This window comes from Geotrypetes seraphini, chromosome 4, assembly GCF_902459505.1.
Source record: "Geotrypetes seraphini chromosome 4, aGeoSer1.1, whole genome shotgun sequence".
NCBI lineage: Eukaryota > Metazoa > Chordata > Amphibia > Gymnophiona > Dermophiidae > Geotrypetes > Geotrypetes seraphini.
Genome location: NC_047087.1, coordinates 191,260,887 through 191,283,326, shown reverse-complemented (window position 1 = coordinate 191,283,326; position 22,440 = coordinate 191,260,887). Strand labels below are relative to the sequence as shown.

The 22,440-nt window shown below is 42.2% G+C and overlaps 1 protein-coding gene across 4 annotated transcripts in view; it reads right to left on the bottom strand.

Moving 5' to 3' along the window:
• PIK3AP1 (phosphoinositide-3-kinase adaptor protein 1) overlaps window positions 1–22,440 on the bottom strand; it is a 170,944-nt gene that overhangs the window by 76,625 nt on the left and 71,879 nt on the right. For all 4 annotated transcript variants that reach the window (XM_033943251.1, XM_033943248.1, XM_033943249.1 and 1 more), the window contains one exon: window positions 10,002–10,146. In XM_033943251.1, coding sequence (XP_033799142.1) covers window positions 10,002–10,146 — 145 coding nt within the window. The remainder of the gene's footprint in view (window positions 1–10,001; window positions 10,147–22,440) is intronic.

Here is a 22,440-nt window from a genome sequence, read left to right as displayed (position 1 = left end):
AAGGCAAGGCAGATATTGGGTTGTATCAATAGAAGTTTCGTCAGCCGAAAGCCTGAAGTCATAATGCCGTTGTACAGGGCCATGGTGAGACCTCATCTGGAGTACTGTGTGCAATTCTGGAGGCCACATTACAGTAAAGATGTGCGCAGAATTGAATCGGTTCAACGGACGGCCACCAGGATGATCTCGGGGCTCAAGGGTCTCTCGTACGAAGAGAGACTGAACAAATTGCAGCTCTACACTCTTGAGGAACGTAGGGAGAGGGGAGACATGATCGAAACATTTAAGTACCTCACGGGACGTGTCGAAGTGGAAGATGATATTTTCTTTCTCAAGGGACCCTCGGCCACAAGAGGGCACCCGCTCAAACTCAGGGGCGGAAAATTTCATGGCAACACCAGAAAGTATTTCTTCACAGAGAGAGTGGTTGATCATTGGAACAAGCTTCCAGTGCAGGTGATCGAGGCAGACAGCGTGCCAGACTTTAAGAATAAATAGGATACCCATGTGGGATCCCTACGAGGGTCAAGATAAGGAAATTGGGTCATTAGGGCATAGACAGGGGGTGGGTAAGCAGAGTGGGCAGACTTGATGGGCTGTAGCCCTTTTCTGCCGTCATCTTCTATGTTTCTATGTTTCTATTGGTTTATGTTTGTCAAATATTGTTCAGTGGGTATTTATTTGTTTATTGTCTCCCCCTTTTTAATACAAATTGTAAAACACTTAGAGGTCTTGATTTGCGTTTTATCAAAATTTTAATAAACTTGAAACTTCTTCTGGAATATGCCAGTGTTCCTGCTCTGCCTTGTCTGTGTTTTACACTCTTCATAAAGCATGGCAGCCATAGTCTTCAGATAGTGCCTAAATTTATCTGCTAGAGAAGGAGTTTCTAACAACCTTAACCAGCAAGTATTGGGGCAGTTTAAATATGCTGCATTTTGTTGGAACATTCCTTGATCCCACTTTACATGACTCTCAAGTTGCGACTATGAACGCTTTCTCATACGGGCCGGAGAAAGTGTAGTATACCGCTTAATCAAATTTCTAAGCGGTATATGATGTAAAAAATTATAAAAAAACAAGTTAAAATTAGGGGTACTAAACAAAACCAGAATAGGTTAATAAAACACATAACAAAACAAAACATATGGACTAACTTCACCCAGTTGGGGAAGAGGGGCAAGAACTACAATCTTTGAGGAAAAGAGCACAGTAAAAGGGAAAAATAATAGGTATGGGTAAAAAGCTATCAAGCTAGTTTTGGTCCTTAAAAGGACAGTTATTGTCCAAAAGCATCCTGGAACAAGAATGTTTTTAATTTTGATTTGAATTGATTTAATACGGATTTGATACATAAATAATTAGGCAGCGAATTCCAAAGAGAAGGTGCAGCGACAGCAAAATTATTGGATCTCAACGTGTTGATTGATTTTAGTGATGGTACGACAAGAAGATTCTGTGACATTGAACAAAGCGATTTAGAGGGACTGTAAGGAATTAAGAGTCTATCAATGAACTCTGTTTGATTGTTTGAACGTGTTGTAAAAGTTAAAAGTAAGATTTTGTAATTAATTCTATGTCCAACGGGTAGCCGGTGTGCGTTGAACAGGAGAGGTGAAACATGATCATATTTCTTAGCACCATAGATAATCTTGATAGCTGTGTGAACCAGAAATACTAACAATAACACTGCCGGCATGACGTTCATCAACATGTGATATTACAAATTCTGTTTTCATATCTAGGGATGTTAACGCGCCCGTGTCCAAGAAAATAAGAAGCAGTATATTTGACTGGTTTCAGATGGCTACACTTGAAAGCAATAGGGCTGCTGGTAATGTACATGCTAAACACATTGTACCACTGGTTGGCGGGACTCATGATGAGACAACGAAGAACACTATGGAACCAATTGCACACACTGTCTCTCCTGGAGAATATGATCCACTTCGATAGTTGGGTCAACAGAGTGACATATTTCCCTTACTTTCAGACACTACCAGAAGGATATTTATGATTCCTGCTTCGTCTGTTGAATGCAAAAGACATTTCAGTGCCTTCAATGCTTGTAATATCAAGGTACAACGCAACACCATTTATTCAGAACCTGTACAGACATTGCCATTTGTCATTGAAGACATAAGAACAAGTTGCTGAAGTGACTTATGTAATAGCTCCAAACTTAATTGTTGTTGATTATATTCAGTATAATGTGGGTAGATAGATTAGTGAGGAAGGCTACTAAAATAGTGAGTGGTCTTCATCTTAAGGCATATGGGGACAGATCTCAATCTGTATACTTTGGAGGAAAGGCAGGAGAGGGGAGATACGATAGAGATGTCTAAATACCTACGTGGCATAAATGTGCATGAGTCGAGTCTCTATCATTTGAAAGGAAGCTCTGGAATGAGAGGGCATAGGATGAAGTTAAGAGGTGATAGGCTCAGGAGTAATCTAAGGAGATACTTATTTACAGAAAGGGTGGTAGATACGTGGAATAGTCTCCTGGTGGAAGTAGTGGAGACAGAGACGGTGTCTGAATTCAAGAAGGCGTGAGATAGGCACATGGGATCTCTTAGAGAGAGGAAGAGATAATGGTTACTGCGGATGGGCAGACTGGACGGGTCATTTGGCCTTTATCTGCCATCATGTTTCTATGTTTCTATAATGGAGTTATAAGATGAAGCAAAGATCAATATCAAAGATAGATGCATGGGAAGAAGGGAAAAATACACGTAACTGAGTCGTGATCCTTTGTTTCCTCTGTCCACAACTGATTTTGGAGGGATGTCATGACTGAGGCAGTATCTTGGTGTGCCAAACTTTCAACTTTACAATGATGACCTGATAGTTCCCCAAAGAATATTCAAACACAGTGAAATTTTCTTATACTCTTCCCCCAGTCTTTACATTTGAATAACTGGAGTTCTCTATGTTCAGCACGTTTAGATCTTTGCATCAAATTCACTTTATACAAGGAAAACAGCTTTATTCTTCTTTGGGAGTATTCCAATCAGTTCAACTACTGTGAGCAGGCACACAGTGGGTTCTGGTTTATTTATTTGATGAGCCTTGTTAAAGACAAACTTTGGAAAGGGAACTAATCTGGGTTTTGCTATGACAAAGATCTGAAGACTTATGCAATTAAGACTTTTGGGTTTCTTATTCTTAAATGCTTTATGAATATTTCCACAATTGGTCTTTCATTAGAAAGTGCAAAATATGTTGTGCAGATCGGTGAACAAACTTACACTTCAAAATGCATTAAAGTAGATTTTTTTTAAAAGGGCAGAATGTGAAAAATGTATGGGGTGTGAAGATGTTTATGAGGGACTATAAATGCTAGCAGAATCTTTCACCCTGATCACACATGCAAAGCAGACACCACCTGATAAATAAGGGACCACAAATTAAAAATAGAAATATGCATACAGTAATAAAAATGGAAACTGTGAGAAACCAGGCAGCGAGAAGCGAAACACTGAAGAAAGAGAAACACAAATGTATTTCCTTCTCTAAAACGTAAAATGCAAAGTCATATGAAATACATATTTTCAAAACCGATATTGGTTTCTGAACCTTTGTTTCAAGTTTCATTTAAAATTTGATAGATCATTTAGGGCTCCTTTTATCAAGCCGCGCTAGCGGGGTTAGTGCGCGTGACTTTTAATCCTACGCTAACCCCCCCCACCTGGCCAAAAAACTACCGCCTGCTCATGGCAGGCATAAGCGGCTAGCGTGGCCGGCGATTTAACGTGCGCTATTACGCGCGTTAAACCGCTAGCACGGCTTGATAAAAGGAGTCCTTAATCAAAATACTAAGCGATTAACATAATTAAAAAAAAAAAAAATTACAACATTCAAGGGGAACTGTATGACAGACTTACAAAAGACGTACAGGACTTGCTGTGCCCAAAGGGAGAGGAGGGTAGGAAATACAATAATGGATAGGAAAGAAAAACAGGAAGGGGAAAGACATCAGGAGTAGAACGGGTACAAGTGGATCGATTTTTCACTCTGTCAAAAATTACAAAGACTAGGGGGTACTCGATGAAGTTACAGGGAAATACTTTTAAATCAATTGGAAGAAATTTTAGCGTAGCTGGTTTTAAGAAAGGTTTGGACAAGTTCCTGGAGGAAAAGTCCATAGTCTGTTATTGAGAAAGACATGGGGGAAGCCACTGCTTGCCCTGCATCGGTAGCATGGAATATTGCTACACCTTGGGTTTTGGCCAGGTTCTAGTGACTTGGACTGGCCACCGTGAAGATGGGCTACTGGGCTTCATGGACCCAGTAAGGCTATTCATTTGTTCTTATGTTCTTAAGACAAATAGGATTAAGAGAGGGAGAAAGGAGTAATAGATAAAAGATTTTTAAAAACCCAGCAGGAAACACAAGGGGGAAAGCAAATTTGTAATATGCTTTGAAATATTTGACAATGCGTGCACATCAAATTTTAATAAAAACTTGAAACTTGAATCTGCGGAGAAGCGAACAATCGAATGAGAAGCTGAGATCCTGACTTTAAAAAACTTAAAGATCAAAGGCATCCCTTTTATAAAGCTGGGCTGCCAAGCAGCACATGCTAAATCCTGAGCTCATAGGAATAGAATAGGTGGCTCGGCATTTAGTGTGCTCAGCTCGGCAACAGTGGCATAGCGAGGGTGAGAGGTGCCCGGGGCGGTGGCACCTCCTCCCCACCCTCTTTTCCACACACTCCTTCCCCACCCCATCTTGCCGCTCATGCCACTTCCCTTCCCCCTGTACCTCTGTAATGTTCCGGAGCGAGCAGCAACCCCCAACTTGCTGCCATGCCAGCATCGGCTCTTCCTCCGGTGTCACTTCCTAGGCACGGGTCCAGGAAGTGATGTCAGAGGATGAGCCGATGCTGGCGTGACAGCAGGTTGGGAGTTGCTGCTCACATCAGGAACGTTACAGAGGTACGGGGAAAGGAAGCAGCGCATAGACATGGTTGGGAGGGGGAAGGAGCAGGGGGAAGGATGGGTCCCTGTGCCCTCACCCGGGGTGGACAGCCCCCCTTATTATACCACTGCTCAGCAGCACAGCTTTCTAAAAGGCCACATTAATTTTTCTAATTGGGTTGGATCTGGTGTTTCTTTTCCGCATTCTCTTGTTGGTGTTCTAAGTCCTTCCCATTTTCTATTTCAATTTTCTTTTCTTTTCTCTTCCTGTATTCTTCAATCTTCCCATACATCTGACTCTAATATGGATCTTTATGTTTCATATTTTGTCTCCATTTATCTACTATCATTTCTATAGTGCTGCTAGATATATGCAGCACTGTACATTAAACATTTAAGAGACGATCTAATCTTATCTAATCTAGTATTTTTGAGTCGTGCTATGCCTAAACAGGTTCAAGGAGACATACAATATAAGGAATTACAGAATATATATGCTACATTATAGCAGTATGAGTAGGGTAGAATTATGAATGGAGAAATAGGGAAGAGAGAACGGAGGTTCTATGACTATATTGGCATAGCACTTGAGTAGAGTATGGGGTTTAGTGACATTAGGTATTTTGAGTTAGTTGTCTACAGTGTGTATGCTTTCAAAGAAGAGAGTTTTTCATTAAAAAAAAAAAATCTGTTGTAGTATGTTTCCAGCTTGATATCAGACAGGAGGTTGTTCCAGGTCTCGGTGTCAAGAAATGTGAAGAGCACGTCAAATATGCATTTGTATTTAACCCCTTTGAGAGTTAGGAGGAACAGTTGAAGTGATTTGTTTTCTGGTTAATGTAGACCAGGAATTGATGAATAAGTTTATGAGTGGTTCAGCGTTTTTTGTGAATAAAATTTGGAACATTATGCATTCGTAGCGTCTACTATGAACTTTCAAGACTCAAAGTAGACAAAGCCATGGGACCAGACAATCTACACCCCAGGGTGCTCAGAGAGCTGTGTGAAGTTTTAGCTGAACCACTATCCGTGGTCTTCAATCTTTCCATGCGCACGAGAAGAGTACCCCTGGACTGGAAAACAGCTAACGTAATTCCACTCCACAAAAAGGGCTGCAGAACAGAAACAGAAAATTACAGACCGGTGAGTCTCATATCCATAGTGTGCAAACTCATGGAAACACTGATCAAACAGGAACTCGACCAAATACTAGAAGAAGAAAATCTACGTGATCCACACCAACATGGATTTACCAGGGGAAGGTCCTGCCAATCTAATCTGATTGACTTTTTTGACTGGGTGACTAGTCATCTGGATGCCGGGGAGTCCCTGGACGTGATTTATTTGGACTTCAGCAAAGCTTTTGACAGCGTCCCACACCGCAGGCTGTTAAACAAACTAAAATCTATGGGATTAGGGGATACACTCACTACATGGATTAGGGATTGGCTAAGCGGTAGGCTTCAAAGGGTGATGGTAAACGGTTCCCCCTCCAAAACATCAGCAGTGACAAGTGGAGTACCACAGGGCTCCGTCTTAGGGCCGATTCTATTCAATTTATTCATAGGAGATATTACCCAAGGGCTTAGAGGAAAAGTATCACTGTTTGCCGATGACGCCAAACTATGCAACATAGTAGGTAAAAGCAGTGTGCCTGACATTATGACGCAGGACCTACGGCAGCTGGAACAGTGGTCGTCAACTTGGCAGCTAAGCTTCAATGCTAAAAAATGTAAAGTGATGCACCTAGGTAAAAAAAATCCACACAGAACTTACACACTAAATGGTGAAACCTTGTCCAGGACCAAGGCAGAACGTGATTTAGGAGTGATCATTAGTGATGATATGAAGGCTGCCAATCAGGTGGAGATGGCTTCGTCCAAGGCAAGACAAATGATGGGCTGCATCCGTAGGGGTTTTGTCAGCAGAAAACCTGAAGTCATAATGCCATTGTACAGATCCATGGTGAGACCTCATCTGGAGTATTGTGTTCAATTCTGGAGACCGCACTACCGGAAAGATGTGTTGAGAATGGAGTCGGTTCAGCGAATGGCTACCAGGATGGTCTTGGGGCTCAGGGAACTCACGTACGAAGAAAGGCTGAAAAAACTGCGGATGTACTCGCTGGAAGAACGGAGAGAGAGGGGAGACATGATTGAGACCTTTAAGTATATTACGGGACGTATAGAGGTCAAAGATGCTATCTTCTGTCTTACAGGGCCCTCGGTTACAAGAGGGCACTCGCTGAAAGTCAGGGGAGGGAAATTTTACGGTGATACCAGGAAGTACTTCTTCACCGAAAGGGTAATCGATCATTGGAATGAGCTACCTCAGCAGGTGATTGAGGCCAGCAACGTGTCAGATTTTAAGAGAAAATGGGATATTCACGTGGGATCTCTAGGGGAATAAACGTTAGGGAGTGGGTCATTGGTGTGGGCAGACTTGATGGGCTAAGGCCCTTTTCTGCCGTCAATTTTCTATGTTTCTATGATAGTTTGAAGGTGATAAGTTTTGATAGGGTAGCTAGTGTAAATTCTTATTGTAAGATGAGACGGAGGCCAATTTTTTTAGTTTGAATATTAGTCTGACAGCTGTGTTTTGAATCATCTGTAGTTTGTTCAGGAGAGTAGAGTTTAGACCCACTTAGAGGGAGTTGCAATAATCCAGCTGGAACAGTATAAGCATTTGAATTACTATGGCAAAGTGGCACTCATGAAAAAAGGGTCTTCTCATATTGTAGAAGGTTTTCTTCCTTAGGTTGGATACTTGAGATTCGTATGATAGGGTGGAATCAAGTATGACTCCAAGAACGTCTTGTTCATATCCAGTGTGGATCCTGAGGTTACAGTTATAGTGTAAGGAACCAAGTGTACAGCATTATAAAACCACAGCGGCTGCGGTTCTATTCTACTGGTGAGGCCTTGTTCTCCATTCCAACACAAAGAAAGAGAACTACAAATACACAAAAAGCCAATTACACCATATAAAAGTGTACAAGCTTGCAGAACTGTGACTTAATATTCTTTATTCATCAATGACCCGACACTGACAGTGTTTCAGCCAATGGCCTGTATTAGGGGTCTTTAAATTATCTGTCATACAATTCTTCTACAGACTAAGTTGTCCCAAAAATGTCACTGCTAACAGAATCGGATTTTGATAGTGATGGCATTTTTGGGATAACTTAGTCTGTAGAAGAATTGTATGACAGATAATTTAAAAGACTCCTGATGCAGGCCATCGGCCGAAACCCTGACAGTGTTGGGCCATTGATGAATAAAGAATTTTGAGGCCTTGTTCTCCACCAGCTATGCCATTCTGTATGCCATTATGTCTTGTAGCTCCTGTGTCCTGGCTGGAGTAGCAAACAATTTCTTTTGTGTGTGTAGAGGAAGGGGGAGGGGATCACTTGCCACTCCTTATCAATGCCTATGGATCTCAGGAATGCTGTGGCTATGTAGTCAGTGCTATATTGAAATGTCCCCAAAACAGCAAAATTTTAGTTTATAATTAAAGCATACACAATCCAATGTCCACCTACATCCATCATTGCCCTGCTATATTTCAATCTCATCCTTTATCGTCATACATCAACTCTCCCAGCCTTAGTCCATGAAAATCTTTAGTTTAAAGAGTATTCTAGCACCTTTTTAATCAAGCTATTCCTTGTTTTGGAGAAATTCTCTCGATGTAAGAGCACACTTGGTAGATTCTTGTAATGTTGGCGGCTTTTTCAGTCTGACTAATTTTTCCATTAATTCAGCAGCGTTTATCCTCAAGCCAGATAACTAAACACAGACGGATCATTGCCATTATTTCTGTTCCTATAAAACCCAGTCTCTTTTCAAAACCCTTATTATTAATTTTTCCATGTATTCCCTATGAAATAGGGTCCATTAAATAGCATTTTGCAGCACAGAGACTGCTTTGTTTTATTGAACAGGATTATAGAAAGATCACAGCTCTACATTGAGATGATTCCCTGTAAGAAAAATCATCCAGTAGCAATTATACATTAAACTGTAGCTAGGAAAAAAAAAAAGCCCAGAAATCCTCTTCCCCTCAGACAAGAAATGTATGGGACCTGATATTCCAAACGATTTAATTGGCCAGGAGAGGTTCCTGGCTGTTCAAATTGAATATCCAGAGCTAGCCAGGCATTTACAGTGGCACTTAACAAATAGTGAACATAAGAACATAAGAACATAAGAAGCGCCATCTCCGGATCAGACCTTCGGTCCATCAAGTCCGGCGATCCGCACACGCGGAGGCCCTGCTAGGTATTCACCTGGCTTATTTTATAGCCAACCATATCTTTATATGCCTATCTCAAGGAGATATGCATCTAGTTTGCTTTTGAAACCTAGGACTGTCGATTCCGCAATAATCTCCCCTGGGAGAGTATTCCAGATGTCAACCACTCTCTGTGTGAAGCAGAACTTCCTGACATTAGTCCTGAACTTGCCCCCCCTTAGCTTCGGAAAATGCTCAGTCAGCGCACAAGGTAAGACTGGCCAGAGGTGGTTATGTGCAAAGGCGACCTGAGGTGTTCAATAACTTTTATTATATCGATTAGGACTGGTAGTCAGTAAAACATTGACCGCTGTCACCTGAATATCGGGCCTAGTGAATTTATTTATTTAAAAATTTATATACTGCATAGTAACTATGCGGTTTACCAAATTACATGCATACATATTTAACAAATGCTAAGCATATTTCAACAAGACAAACACAGGAAGACATTAACAAAAGGTATCATTATCAAAATCTTCTTTATATTCATCCTACAAGATGGAAACACAAGATCCCATAAATTCATTTACAGGACAGGAAGGCATTAACAGAGAATAGCATTAGCACAGGAAGGCATTGACAAATAATTGCGTTTTCAACCTTTAAATTTAAAATATTTCCCCATGTTTTCTTAATGAAAGTAATTAACTCTAAGATAAAAACCCAGACCCTAATTCAATAAGAAAGAAGAAAAGTGGTAGACTGCAGCAGTGCTAATCTTTAAGAACACCGTCTGAAGAAGAAAGGAATATTGGTCAGATGGAGGAACAAGAGTGTACTCACCAGGAGCTGTCACTGAAATGGTGTAGTCATTCTCCAGGGTTCCCAGAACTCGTACAGCTGGACTATTAGCGAGAGTAAATTCCACTTCTGTCTTTACATGGCTGTCCAGCTTACATCTTGTGATAAGATAAATGCTTGTCTGAACCTGAAAACAGAACAACTGCTCAGAAAATGCAACTGAAAATGTACTGCTGGGGGGGGGGGGGGAGTGAGTATAGAGGTTATGAAGCTACAGTACTGGAAAGAATACTCAATTAAAGATATCACTCCCAAGGTATATACAAGTGTTCCTCAACCTTTTGACACCTATGAACCGGCGGAAATAAAATCATTATTTTGTGGACCGGCACTGGTCTGCGGACCGGCAGTTGAAGAACACTGGGCTAAGTTGTGGGCCAGACCCCGCCCATCTCCACCCAATCTCCGCCCCCATAATAGTTCTAATTGTGACATCATTTTTTCATATATATATATATATATATATACACACACACACAATATAGTCGTATTAACAACACATAATGGTTAACCACAAAATTAAACTACACAAAGCACACTGTATGCTTCTCAATATTCATTCCTACCAGAACACAGATAACCCCATGCAAATACGGGACCAAAAACTAAAAGTACTAATATATACAAACAAACCCTAAGATGCAAGACTGCATGTAGTACAACTCCAGAGGAAAAGAAACAAATGCATTTCTTCCTGAACAGACAGCAGATGTACCGATAAATCAATCACTAAATTAAAAAATAAAATCATTCCCTCTACCATTGTTGTCTCCCTCCCTCCATGCTGTGCCTTGCCTTCTGGCCTGCCCCCCCTCCCTCCCCCCGGTGTTATCTTCATGTCGGCTCCCTCTTCCTCAGTGCTGCAGTGCACAAAGTCATGGGCAGCGGCTCCTACATGCATCCTGCGCCTGAACCGGAAGCCTTCTCTCTGACATCACAACGTCAGAGGAAAGGCTTCCAGATGAGGCAGGGGATGCGCGAGGATCACTGAGGAAGAGGGAGCTGGCCCGAAGACAATGTCATCTCGATCACACCGTGGACCAGCGGCTGAAGAGCATGGGGCCCGATGCACGTGCCGGCCCTATGGACCAGCAGGAAATTTCTGTGGACCAGCACCGGTCCATGGACAAGCGGTTGAAGAACACTGGTATATACTACTATTACTAATCATTTCTATAGCGCTACTGCGTCAAAACACAGAAGAGACAGTCCCTGCTCAAAAGAGCTTACAATCTAATCAAGACAGGTAAACTTGAAATGAAGGTGCATCAATCAATGATAGTACAATGCATATTAATATGCAAAGAAATGAGCCTCCATGATATCTGGTATAGAAGAGAAAGTGCCTGTTTGGGGGGGATATCATATTGGAAGAATACTCTACTGAGAGATGGAATATGTTTGAAAAGAAGTTTGAAGACAAAATATGTCCATGCTCAGATGACACAAAAATCTGTAATACCCCCAGATCAGTGGTCTTCGCTAATTTTTAAGTGAGGGTCATTTTGGGTCCAAAAGGGCTGAAAGAGAGCCAACAAATATCTTCCTACTTGGGGCCATGATGCCAATAGCGCTTCTCGACATTCATTCCTACCAGAACACCTGGACTTGGTCACACAATGAATTCTATGCAAATACAGGACCACAAACTAAAGTTCTAATACAAAGGTAAATCAAAAAGTAAAGGCAAAATACAATAGGGGGTGAGAAGCTGATAGAGAGAGACCTGAAGGTGATGGTGTCAAAGATCTCAAATTGGTAATGCAATGTGACAAAGCATTGGTCAGAAGGATGTTAGGCTTCATAGAGAGGGACATAGTGAGGAGATTGGAGGAGGCGATAATTCCCCTCCAGAGGTCATTGGTGAGGCCTTATTTGGAGTACTGTATACATTTTTGGTGGGCGCATTTCTCGAAGGATATAAAAAGACTTTAAATGATTCATAGAAAAGTGATCAAAGTTGTACTGAGTCTTCCCCAGAAGACAAATAAGAAATGTGAAGACCTGCGCATGCATACCCAAGAGCAAGGGTTCTCAACCCAGTCCTCGACACACACCAAGCCAGTTTGGTTTTTAAGATATGGACAATAAATATGCATGAGAAAAATCTCAACACACTGCCTTCATTTTATCTTATGAATATTCATTGTGGCTATCCTGAAAACCTGCCTGACTGCCTTGTATGTCCCGAGGACTGAACTGAGAAACCCTGCTCGAGAGGGAAAAAGTTTCAAGTTTATTTAAAATTTGAATCGCTTTTAGGAGAACAAATACATCTTTTCCAAACATAGAGAAGATATAGAATCAGGAGCTCTGAACTACACATCCTGCTCAGACACAATCTTCCGTCTTCTCTTTCTCTGCAATCTGACATGACACTTCCATCTCCACAAGCTTATGGGTTTCCAATTGGGCAACATCTTCAGGCAAGGTTTTGCATTAACAAAAAAATAAAACTCCCTTGATACAAGAACCTTGCTGGAGGTCCTCTACCACTGAACCTCCACTGGTCATGGCCCATCAGCAAACACTTCTGACTGCATGTCCTCTTCCCCAGCTAACCCCAGCTGGGAATATGGCTTCAACACAACAAATATGGTTGCAAGTCTACCTGTGTCAAAATTCTCTGAAGCTCCATACAGTAAAGAAAACCAAATACTTTTCTTTTCACTGTCTCTATTTTTGATATGTTCCAAGCTGGGTTTGGTACTTCAGGGTCTAACCTTCTGTAAGCCCTGCTTCAGGTAGGCTGAGAAGAGTAAAAATAGGTACCTTGTCCATTTTTTCAAGGCTTTGTTCAACCCCTAGGACCTTACTGACTCAAGAGCACATGTGCTCCATCTCATCAGTACAGCAGAAAGCAGGCAAAAGGCGGTTTTCCCTTCTAAATTACTGTCTGTAAACCTCAACAATCATAAATCCAACCTTAGTACATCCTGGTAAGGTCAACCAACCAGAAAAATCCATCTCCTTCTCTATTACCTCATCTTACTGTGTAAAGGTACTCTGTATTAATACTCCATCCCTATCCAGTACTACAGAACTAGCACTTGGAAATATCATGGACCCCATTTTAGTGGCTTAGCTATACACAGCCTCTCTTTCATTGCAGACACAGGTTCAAGTCTGGTAAAGTACCCCTATTTTGTTATCTCCGTTCTTTTGGACTTGTATTTAGCTCCCACCTTTTACAGCAGTAGTTCAAGGTGAGATATTTCTTGTTCTCGGAGGGCTTACAATCTAAGGGGTCTCTTTTACTAAGGCGCGCTAACTGATGTAGTGTGCACTAATTGATTTAGCACAAGCTACAGATTAGCGTGTGCTAAATGCTAAGGCACCCATTATATTCTATGAACGCCTTAGCATTTAGCGCAGGCTAAATCGGTTAGCACGCACTATATAAGTTAGCACGCCTTAGTAAAAAGACCCCTAAGTTTGTATCTGATGCAACAGTGGGTTTAAGTGACTTGTCCAAGATCACACCAGGAGTTGAACCAGCCTTTGCTGGTTGTCAGCCCACTCCTCGCCACTCAAGACCTGCTGACTTGGATACGGAGGTCCATTCTTCCTTCCAGGAAGCTGCTCAATCATTCAAAAATTTATGCAGCAGCAATTGGACTTTCCACATTGCCTTATGGGTGGTCAAAGCTGTTATGTTAATTCTTTCTGTCATCATGAGGAAGTTCATGTGTGACTTCAGCCACTATTTATACTGTGGTGCAATTGTACAGAGTGAGTCTGGTGTTCTTCATTTGCTGCTTCCTCTCTTTTTGGCTTGTTACAACTCTTTGGATGTCTGGAAGCATTAGTCCAGCTAGAATACACAAGCTGTCAAGATTAGCTGGTTTAAGGCTGCTTATGATAATCTGGCAGCTGTCATGTATCACCAGTTCAATTTTTGCTGTACCTAGCAAATAGTCAACAATGGCATAATACAGGACAAATACAATGATTCATATTGTAGCTGGGTGCTTCTTCCTTTCTGAGTTTTTATTCAGGCACTGACTTCACCTCTATGTGGGTCATGAAGGAAAGTATGCAGTCTAGTATTACTCCGGGGTATATTGGATTTGGCAGGGATCTGGGTGTACACCATTCTAGTGGTTGTCTAGGTGTTTATTTGCATTGCAATTGTGTAGGTGGAAGCTGGCTTGTGCTTTATTTAGATTTGGTCAAAACTGATTAATTTACATAGTAGTCAGAATGTGCCAACTGCCAAAGTGCACTCAATCTAGACAAATGCAAAGTGATGCACATTGGGAAAAATAATCCAAATCATGGATGCTAGGGTCCATTTCGGGGGTCAGCACTCAAATGAAGGATCTAGGTGTCATCGTGGACAATATGATGAAACCTTCCACCCAATGTGTGGCGGCAGCCAAAAAAGCAAACAAGATGCTAGGAATCATTAGAAAAGGGATGGTAAACAAGACTAAGAATGCTATAATGCCTCTGCATTGCTCAATGATGCAACCTCACCTTGAGTACTGCATTCAGTTCTGGTCTCCTTATCTCAGAAAAGATATAGTGGCACTAGAAAAGGTTCAAAGAAGAGCGACCAAGATGATAAAAGGGATGAGAAAAGACTAAAGAGGTTAGGGATCTTCAGCTAAGTAAAGTAACAGTCGTATTTGTGTAGTTTTTCAATGACGAGTGGAAAGCTCCATCTTCCCCACGGCCAAAACAATTTTGATGAGCTCAAACAAATTGTGATTTTTGCTTATAATCATGAAGGCATCATCATCACAGACAAAGTTCCATGTGGAAGAAGTGTCACAGCAGTGTATTATTATGATGTTTTTGCAAAAAAATGCGCATATAAATGCACAAAACACGACCTCAGTTGCTTTTGGCTGGCCCACTCATTCTTCATGACAAAGCTCGGCTGCACATACGGAATGTCGTCATTGAAAAACTACGCAAATACACCTGGGAGGTGTTACCTCATGCTCCCTACAGTCCAGACATGAGTCCACCAGACTTAAACCTTTTTCCAACGTTGAAACAACTTATGCATGGACATCATTTTGCATCTCTGGAAGAGCTTTTTTCTGCCGGTATGCGAGCCATTCAGCAACTGAAAAAAACAGTGTCTTGGATGGAATAATGAAGCTTCCCAGACATTGGGACTCGATCATTACAAAGCAGGGAGCCTATATTGAAGGATTGTAAAAAAATACTTGAAAATAATAAATAGTGTACATTATTTATGAAATGACCTTCATATTTTATGCCTAAGAGGTAGCCACCCATTAAATTCTGTCACATGATCAAGTGAAAATTGGGTTCTGAGGCTTTTTCCTCCCTTTCTGTGTTGTCATACTCCGTGTGTTTTGCTATATATTGAGGTTTCCAGATGAAAAATTTGACAGTTTTCCAGAAAAGTATATTTTGTTTTTACTGTATTTTAGGGCTCCTTTTACGAAGCCGCGTTCGTGGCTTAATGCGTGTAATAGCGCACGCTAATTTGACGGCCGCGCTAGCTGCTACCGCCTCCTCTTGAGCAGGCGGTAGTTTTCGGCTAGCACGCTCTACAAAGTCACGTGTGATAAAGCCACCAATGTGGCTTCGTAAAAGGAGCCCTTAGTCTTTTTTTGCTCTCTATAGTGTTTCTTACAATATGACATCCAGGGAATAACTCAGGTGCTATGCACTTGTACTGGTCCTGCTATTAAAAAAAAAGAACTTTGCCGATATATTTCCTTGAGGAAAGCTCTTTCAATGAGACACTGGTGACTGACACTTTCCTCAAATTCTACTTAAAAGAGTTGGGTTTTTTTTTTTTTTTTTTTTTTTTTTTACTAAGCATTTGGATCATATGGTCTAGCTGCTACCCATTCATCATATCATAGATCTGAATCTAGCTTAGGAAGGAAGTATTGTTTTTTTTATCACCTACAGCATGGCAATTGTAGCAAGGCTGAAAGTATCCTGCACTCCAGCAGCCAAATAAGATGGCAATATGCTTCACTCAACAAACTCTGATGAGGACTCCCCCCAGCCCCCAACAACCCTTTCAATGAGCTGACATATCCTATGTACTGTAGGCCTTCCAAAGCATCACTGATAATTGACAATATTGGGTAAATATTCAGCTGATGGTGGCCAGCATTTTTTTTTAGTTGCTGGCAGCTCTAGCATACCAATGGTGGGGAGGCTGGGACAGTCAACCCTGGGTGCAAGCAGTGAGTGGGAGGGGGTGCAAGGAGTGGTCATGCAGCTGTTGGCTTTGCTGGCCCCTGCCCCCTTTGACATCAATTGTCTGTTCCAGGCAAGAGACCAGCAGAGCCAATGGCTGCACATTTGCAAACAACGGCCCTGCGACCACTCCATGCACAACCCCATGCCTGGAAGAGGGGAGTGCTCCTTCTCAGTTGGCCACGATGCCCTAGGTGGCTGCCAAGCCAAATATGCCACTGGCTGGCACTGTTACTCCCGAGTTTACATGGGTGACTCTCTCTTATATGATTAAGTGTGACTTTCAGCACTTAACTGCCTAAGCAACACTGCATAAAGTGAGGACTGTGTTTTATGCAGTCCTAAATGACTGCTTAACTTAGGCAGTTAAGGGCTGAATATTGGCACCGCCCCTGGACTGCCCACGGAATGAAAGCTTTCACTTTAGCAGTCTGGTGATATTCAGAGGCATGAACCTAGGTTTGCCGACACCCTAGACCAGGGGTAGGCAATTCCAGTCCTCGAGAGCCGGAGCCAGGTCAGGTTTTCAGGATATGCACAATAAATATGCATGAGATAGATTGTATCTCAAGGAAACAATGCAATGCAAATCCATCTCATACATATTCATTGTGGATATCCTGAAAACCTGACCTGGCTCCGGCTCTCGAGAACCGGAATTGCCTACTCTTGCCCTAGACCAGGGGTAGGGAACTCCGGTCCTCGAGAGCCGTATTCCAGTCGGGTTTTCAGGATTTCCCCAATGAATATGCATGAGATCTATTTGCATGCACTGCTTTCAATGCATATTCATTGGGGAAATCCTGAAAACCCGACTGGAATACGGCTCTCGAGGACCGGAGTTCCCTACCCCTGCCCTAGACCCACCCCAGGCCCGCCCTAGCTCTGCCTCCACTGCCTGATTTGGTGGGGTAGGAGGCATGCACAGATTGCCCTCTGCCCAATGCGATTGAGAGGAAGCTTTTCATAACCCGGACAAATTGCCGGGTTTTGAAAAGCCATCTGGACCCCCCGGACATGTCTGGGAAAATCCAGACATCTGGTAACCCTACACAAACCAGTTAAATGTCACTAAATATTAGCTGCTAGCCCCAAATAAACAATTTAACCAGTCAGGAGCCATTTCTGACCCATGAAATCACTTTGAATATCAGCTCTATTATATATGTTTCTGAGAGGTTTTATGAAAGCAGTGATTTGGCACATCTCGAAGCCATCTTCCGTGTACTTGGTGAAACTGAGCACCTAGCTTGTACATGGCTTGCCTGCTTGTTCAGGTTGAATTATTCTGCTGCAATGGGTGAGAGCTGATTTAGAATGAGGTACTCATTCGTAGAAGTGGCTAAAGAACCCTGAACATGACCCGATCCCATTTATTCTTTCAATGGTCAATCTCAGTTTAACCACTGATTCAGTACCAGCTCAATAAAAACAGGCCACCCTCTGCCCATTTCTGCATAAATCATCATTGCATCTTTCTTTTCTGGCACATTATTGACCTGTATCTAATTTATGTTGTCTAAGATCACAGAGAAATCTGTTTTTTTAATATATATATATATATATATATAAAAAACAGCCCATACATTGATAGAACTCTAGCATTACATCCGTGCCAATCTGACTTTCGTCCCCATTGTAGTACTGAAACTGTCATCATGTCTGTCATTAGTGAGGGTCATTCCCATTTGGACCATAGTCACACAGGACTAGATTCACTAACCTCCTTTCCGTGTCCGATCCGTGCCCGATTGCATGCAGGCTGACAAAATTCACTAAAGGCCTGCGTGCAAATGGGGACGATCATTGGCACCTCCCCCACCCACTGCACGGATCGCTAAAGAGCATGTGCAGACCATCTTCCTTGCCTATAGATGGTCTGTGCATGCTCTCAGTAGAAACCTTTTTTTTTTTTTTTTTACAAGCCCGTGGCTTTAACCCACTTTGTGCCTGCGGGTTAAAACCACAGGCTTGCACTGCGGGGAAGGGCAGGAGAGAATCAGGTTCTGAGAGCAGGAGATTGTGGCAGGCAGAAGGTTGGGGCTGAGAGTAGGAGATTGGGGCAGGCAGGATATCGGGGCTGAAAGCAGAGAAGCAGGGCAGAGAGCAGGGCGGCAGGCAGGAGAATCGGGGCAGAGAGCAGAAAGCAGGGCGGCCAGAGCAGGAGAATTGGGGGTTTTAGCACAAGCGACTAGTCCTCACCAGTCGCTAGTTTTTTGATCGGCCAGCCAGTCGATAAGTTTAGTGAATCACGTCTTTCCTGCTTTGCATGCCGATTCTCCTCATTTGCATGCATGGATCGGAGGAGAGGTTAGTGAATTGGGTCGGAGGGAAATCGGGTCGCAAAAGGCTCACAAACCAATCGGTACACAATCTGTTTGCTTAGTGAATCTAGCCCATGGTGTTCACAGTTTCACCAGATCTTTCTGCTGCATTTGATTTAGTTGACTACAATTTGCTCCTTTCTCGTATGTCTGAAATAGGCCTGGCCAATGTCTCCTCTACCCCCTCTTTATCTAAACAGTTTTACTGTGGAGTCCCACAGGGCTCCATTCTCTCACCTTTATTGTTCAATTTGCTTATCAGTCCATTAGCCCTGCTGCTATAGGAGTTTACGATCCTCTCATTCCATATCTTTGCAGATGACATACTGGATAAGATAGCACAATGGTTATTTGACCATCGACTGGTTCTTAATCTGGGAAAGATGGCTGCTATTGACTGTCTGGCCACCTGCCCCATCTGGAAGGTGATTTCAGCTTATTCGGTTCCACAATTACATCAGTCAAGACTTTCCATTCTATTCTATTCGATTTCCATTCTATCCTTTGCATTCGATTCGATTCACAACTAACGTTTGGTCCACATGTTTTTGCTCTTAGTAGGTCCTATTTTTTTACATTGAGACAGCTATGCACAGTTAGAAGTTTGGTCAACAATAGCTCTTTTCATGCACTCACTCTCTCACTTTTCACTACACAGCTAGATTATTGTGATATATCTTATTCGGGTATTTCTCAGACTTTGATTCGTAAATTGCAGACTTTACAAAATCGTTCTATCCATCTCCTTTATCGAGTGAATAAATCTATTCATGTTACACCATTGCTAAGGGAACACCACTGGCTCTAGATCAGTGGTCTCAAACTCACAGCCCGGGGGCCACATGCGGCCCACCAGGTCCTATTTTGAGGCCCTATGTATGTTTATCATAATCAAAAAGTAAAATAAAACAGTTTCTTGTTCATATATCTCTTTAGCTATAAATTACAATATTATTATTAAGACTTAGCCAGACGGAAAGATTTATAAAATATAAAGAGTTTTACCTCATGCAAAATTGTCATTTCTTTAATAAGACATTTATTTTTTTTTCTGAGGCCCTCCAAGTTCCTACAAATCCAAAATGTGGCCCTGCAAAGGGTTTGAGTTTGAGACCACTGCTCTAGATTGAACAGTGAATTTAATTCAAAATTCTGCTCTTTCATATTTACAGCACTTTGGCTTTGTGTTCCAGATTACATTCATTGTTTTACTATTCCATATACTCCCATGCCAAATACTCTGTTCCATAAATGACCACCGATTGGTCTTGCCCTTGCCTCGGTTTGTACATCTAGAGTTCACATAGCATAGTGCCTTTTTCTTTACAGCCCCAGCATGATGGAATTCCCTAACTCTATTTATTTGGGGGGGGGGGGGTGGAGAAAAGCTTCATTGAAGAAATTCAAAGTAGCAGTTAAAACATGGCTATTTGAGCAAGCGTTTTCAGATGAATCAAGTGGTCCCCCAGGCACAGTTTGCTGCTAGTCTCTCACCCCTGTTTCCCGCGTCCCCCTTTGTTTCTTTTTATATTGTTACCCACCCTGTCTGTCTTTTAAATCTAATATGCTTGATGGTTTTCTATCCAGAAATTGTAGTTCCTTAATTTGTATTAGTAGACTGTACACTGATTTGATCTGTTTTCATTACAGCTAAAGGCGGTATAGTAAATCTGATTGAAATAAAAGAAAGCTATTCTATGCAAATCACAGAGCAAGCCAGCTAAGGAAATATCCATAATTACACAAGGGCCTTTACACAGACTTTTCAGATGTAAATATGAGCTGTATGCCAGGAAAAGTCTTACGACATTTTTGTTGCATATGAAAATTTATTAAATTGCATTTCAGTCAGTGAAAACCATGATTAGCATATTTTGGTATATCAGTTCTGTCAATAAAAATTTCCTGTTTTGTAAGTTGCTGACTAGAGCATGCTTCCTGTGTTTTGTATCTTAAATATGTAGCATGAACACTGGTGAGCACCCTGAGATTCTGCTGCTTTCTTCACAAGTAAAATTACTTGGGAAATCAACACCATTAGCAAGGAACTGCTGACTTTAATTGTCACAGACAAAAAAAGAAGGTAAACAGTGGTAATAATATCAGAGGTTTGTGTCTGGCCCAGTACTCCAGGGTCAAGCTCAAGAGTGTAGTATGCATAACGTGACCATACATCCCGTTTTGAATGGGATCATCCCATTTTTAGGTAGGCTGTCCCGTTGTCCCCAAGCACAGCTTCAGGACACTAAAACGTCCCGTTTTTTCTAAAAGAGAGCAACCCACTGCAGTGTTCTCCCTAGCGCAGGGGTGCCCAAAACATCTAAGGCAGTGGTTCTCAACCCTGTCCTGGGGACCCCCCAGCCAGTCGGATTTTCAAGATATCCCTAATGAATATGCATGAGAGAGATTTGCATATAATGGAAGTGACAGGTATGCAAATCTCTCTCATGCATATTCATTAGGAATATCTTGAAAACCCGACTGGCTGGGGGGTCCCCTGGTCAGGGTTGAGAACCACTGGTCTAAGGCAATGTGAGTCAATTGAAGAGCCCGGGATTCTCCTTGCTTCCTCAATGCTGACGCAGCAATGGATCAGATGCGTGCAGCAACTGCAGAAGCCTTCTCCACCCCCCCTCTGATGTCAATTCTGATGTTGGAGAGGAAGTTCCAGGCCAGCCAATCACTGCCTGGCTGGCCCAGAACTTCCTCTCTGATGTCAGAATTAACATCAGGGGGGAAGGCTTGTGCAGTCGCTGCACAAACCTGGCCTGTTGCAGTGGTGATGGCTTGGAGAAATTGACAGTGGTGTCTTGGGGGGCAGGGAGACAGAAAGAGAGAAAAGGAGCAGGGAGAGAGAAAGAAAAAGAAAGGGGGGGGGCAGGGAGAGAGAAAGAAAAAGAAAGAAAGGGTGGGGGGGGGCAGGGAGACAGAAAGAAAGACAGAAATGAAAGAAAGGATTCACAGTCAGAAAGAAGTGCAACCAGAGACTCATGTAATCACAAGTCAACAAAGGTAGGAAAAATGATTTTATTTTCAATTTAGTGTTCAAAATGTGTCCGTTTTGAGAATCTATATCTGCTGTCTATGCACTATGGCCCCTTTTACTAAACTGTGATAGCTTTTTTAAGCGCAGGGAGCTGCGCTGAATACCCTACGCAGCTCCCGAAGCTCATAGAGTTCCTATGAGCGTCGGGAGCAGCACGGAGCATCCAGCGCAGCTCCCTGCACTAAAAACCAAAACAGGAAGTTGCAACTGGAAACAGGAAGTAGAGGAAAAAAAAATAATTGGTCACATTAAGCATGCATGCATTTACACTTTTTCTAACCCACAAGGATGTTGGAAAGAAATTATACATAAGAGGTTGAAAAAAATGTTTGTCCATCTGTCTGGGGGCAAAAAAACTGAAAATTTAACAGAACAAGACTAAATCTGACATAGAGGAAAACTTGTGAAAAGACATGGACTGTGGGGAGTGTGTGGCACAGTGGTTAGAGCTACAGTCCTCAGCACCCTGAGGTTGTGGATTCAAATCCCACACTGCTCCCTGTGACCCAGGGCAAGTCACTTAATCCCCCACTGGGACAGACAGAGAAAAATGCTTGAGTACCTGCATGTAAACCACTTAGACTATAAGTGGTATATAAATGCTTAAATAAATAAAAATGTGTATATACACACACAGAGAGTTTGGAAATAATTCCATGAGGCATGTTCTGTATCCTTTCCTCACTACACCACACCTCCCTCCCAAACTCCCCTACCGGGCTGGCTCATACTGCTTTAGAAGTGTATTTTCTTTGCTGTATGATTGATTACAGTGTACAGGGCCTGCAGTTCTCTTTGCAACAAGTATAGTTAATAATTACAGAAGTAATGTTCTACAATCTGTTGCTCATGG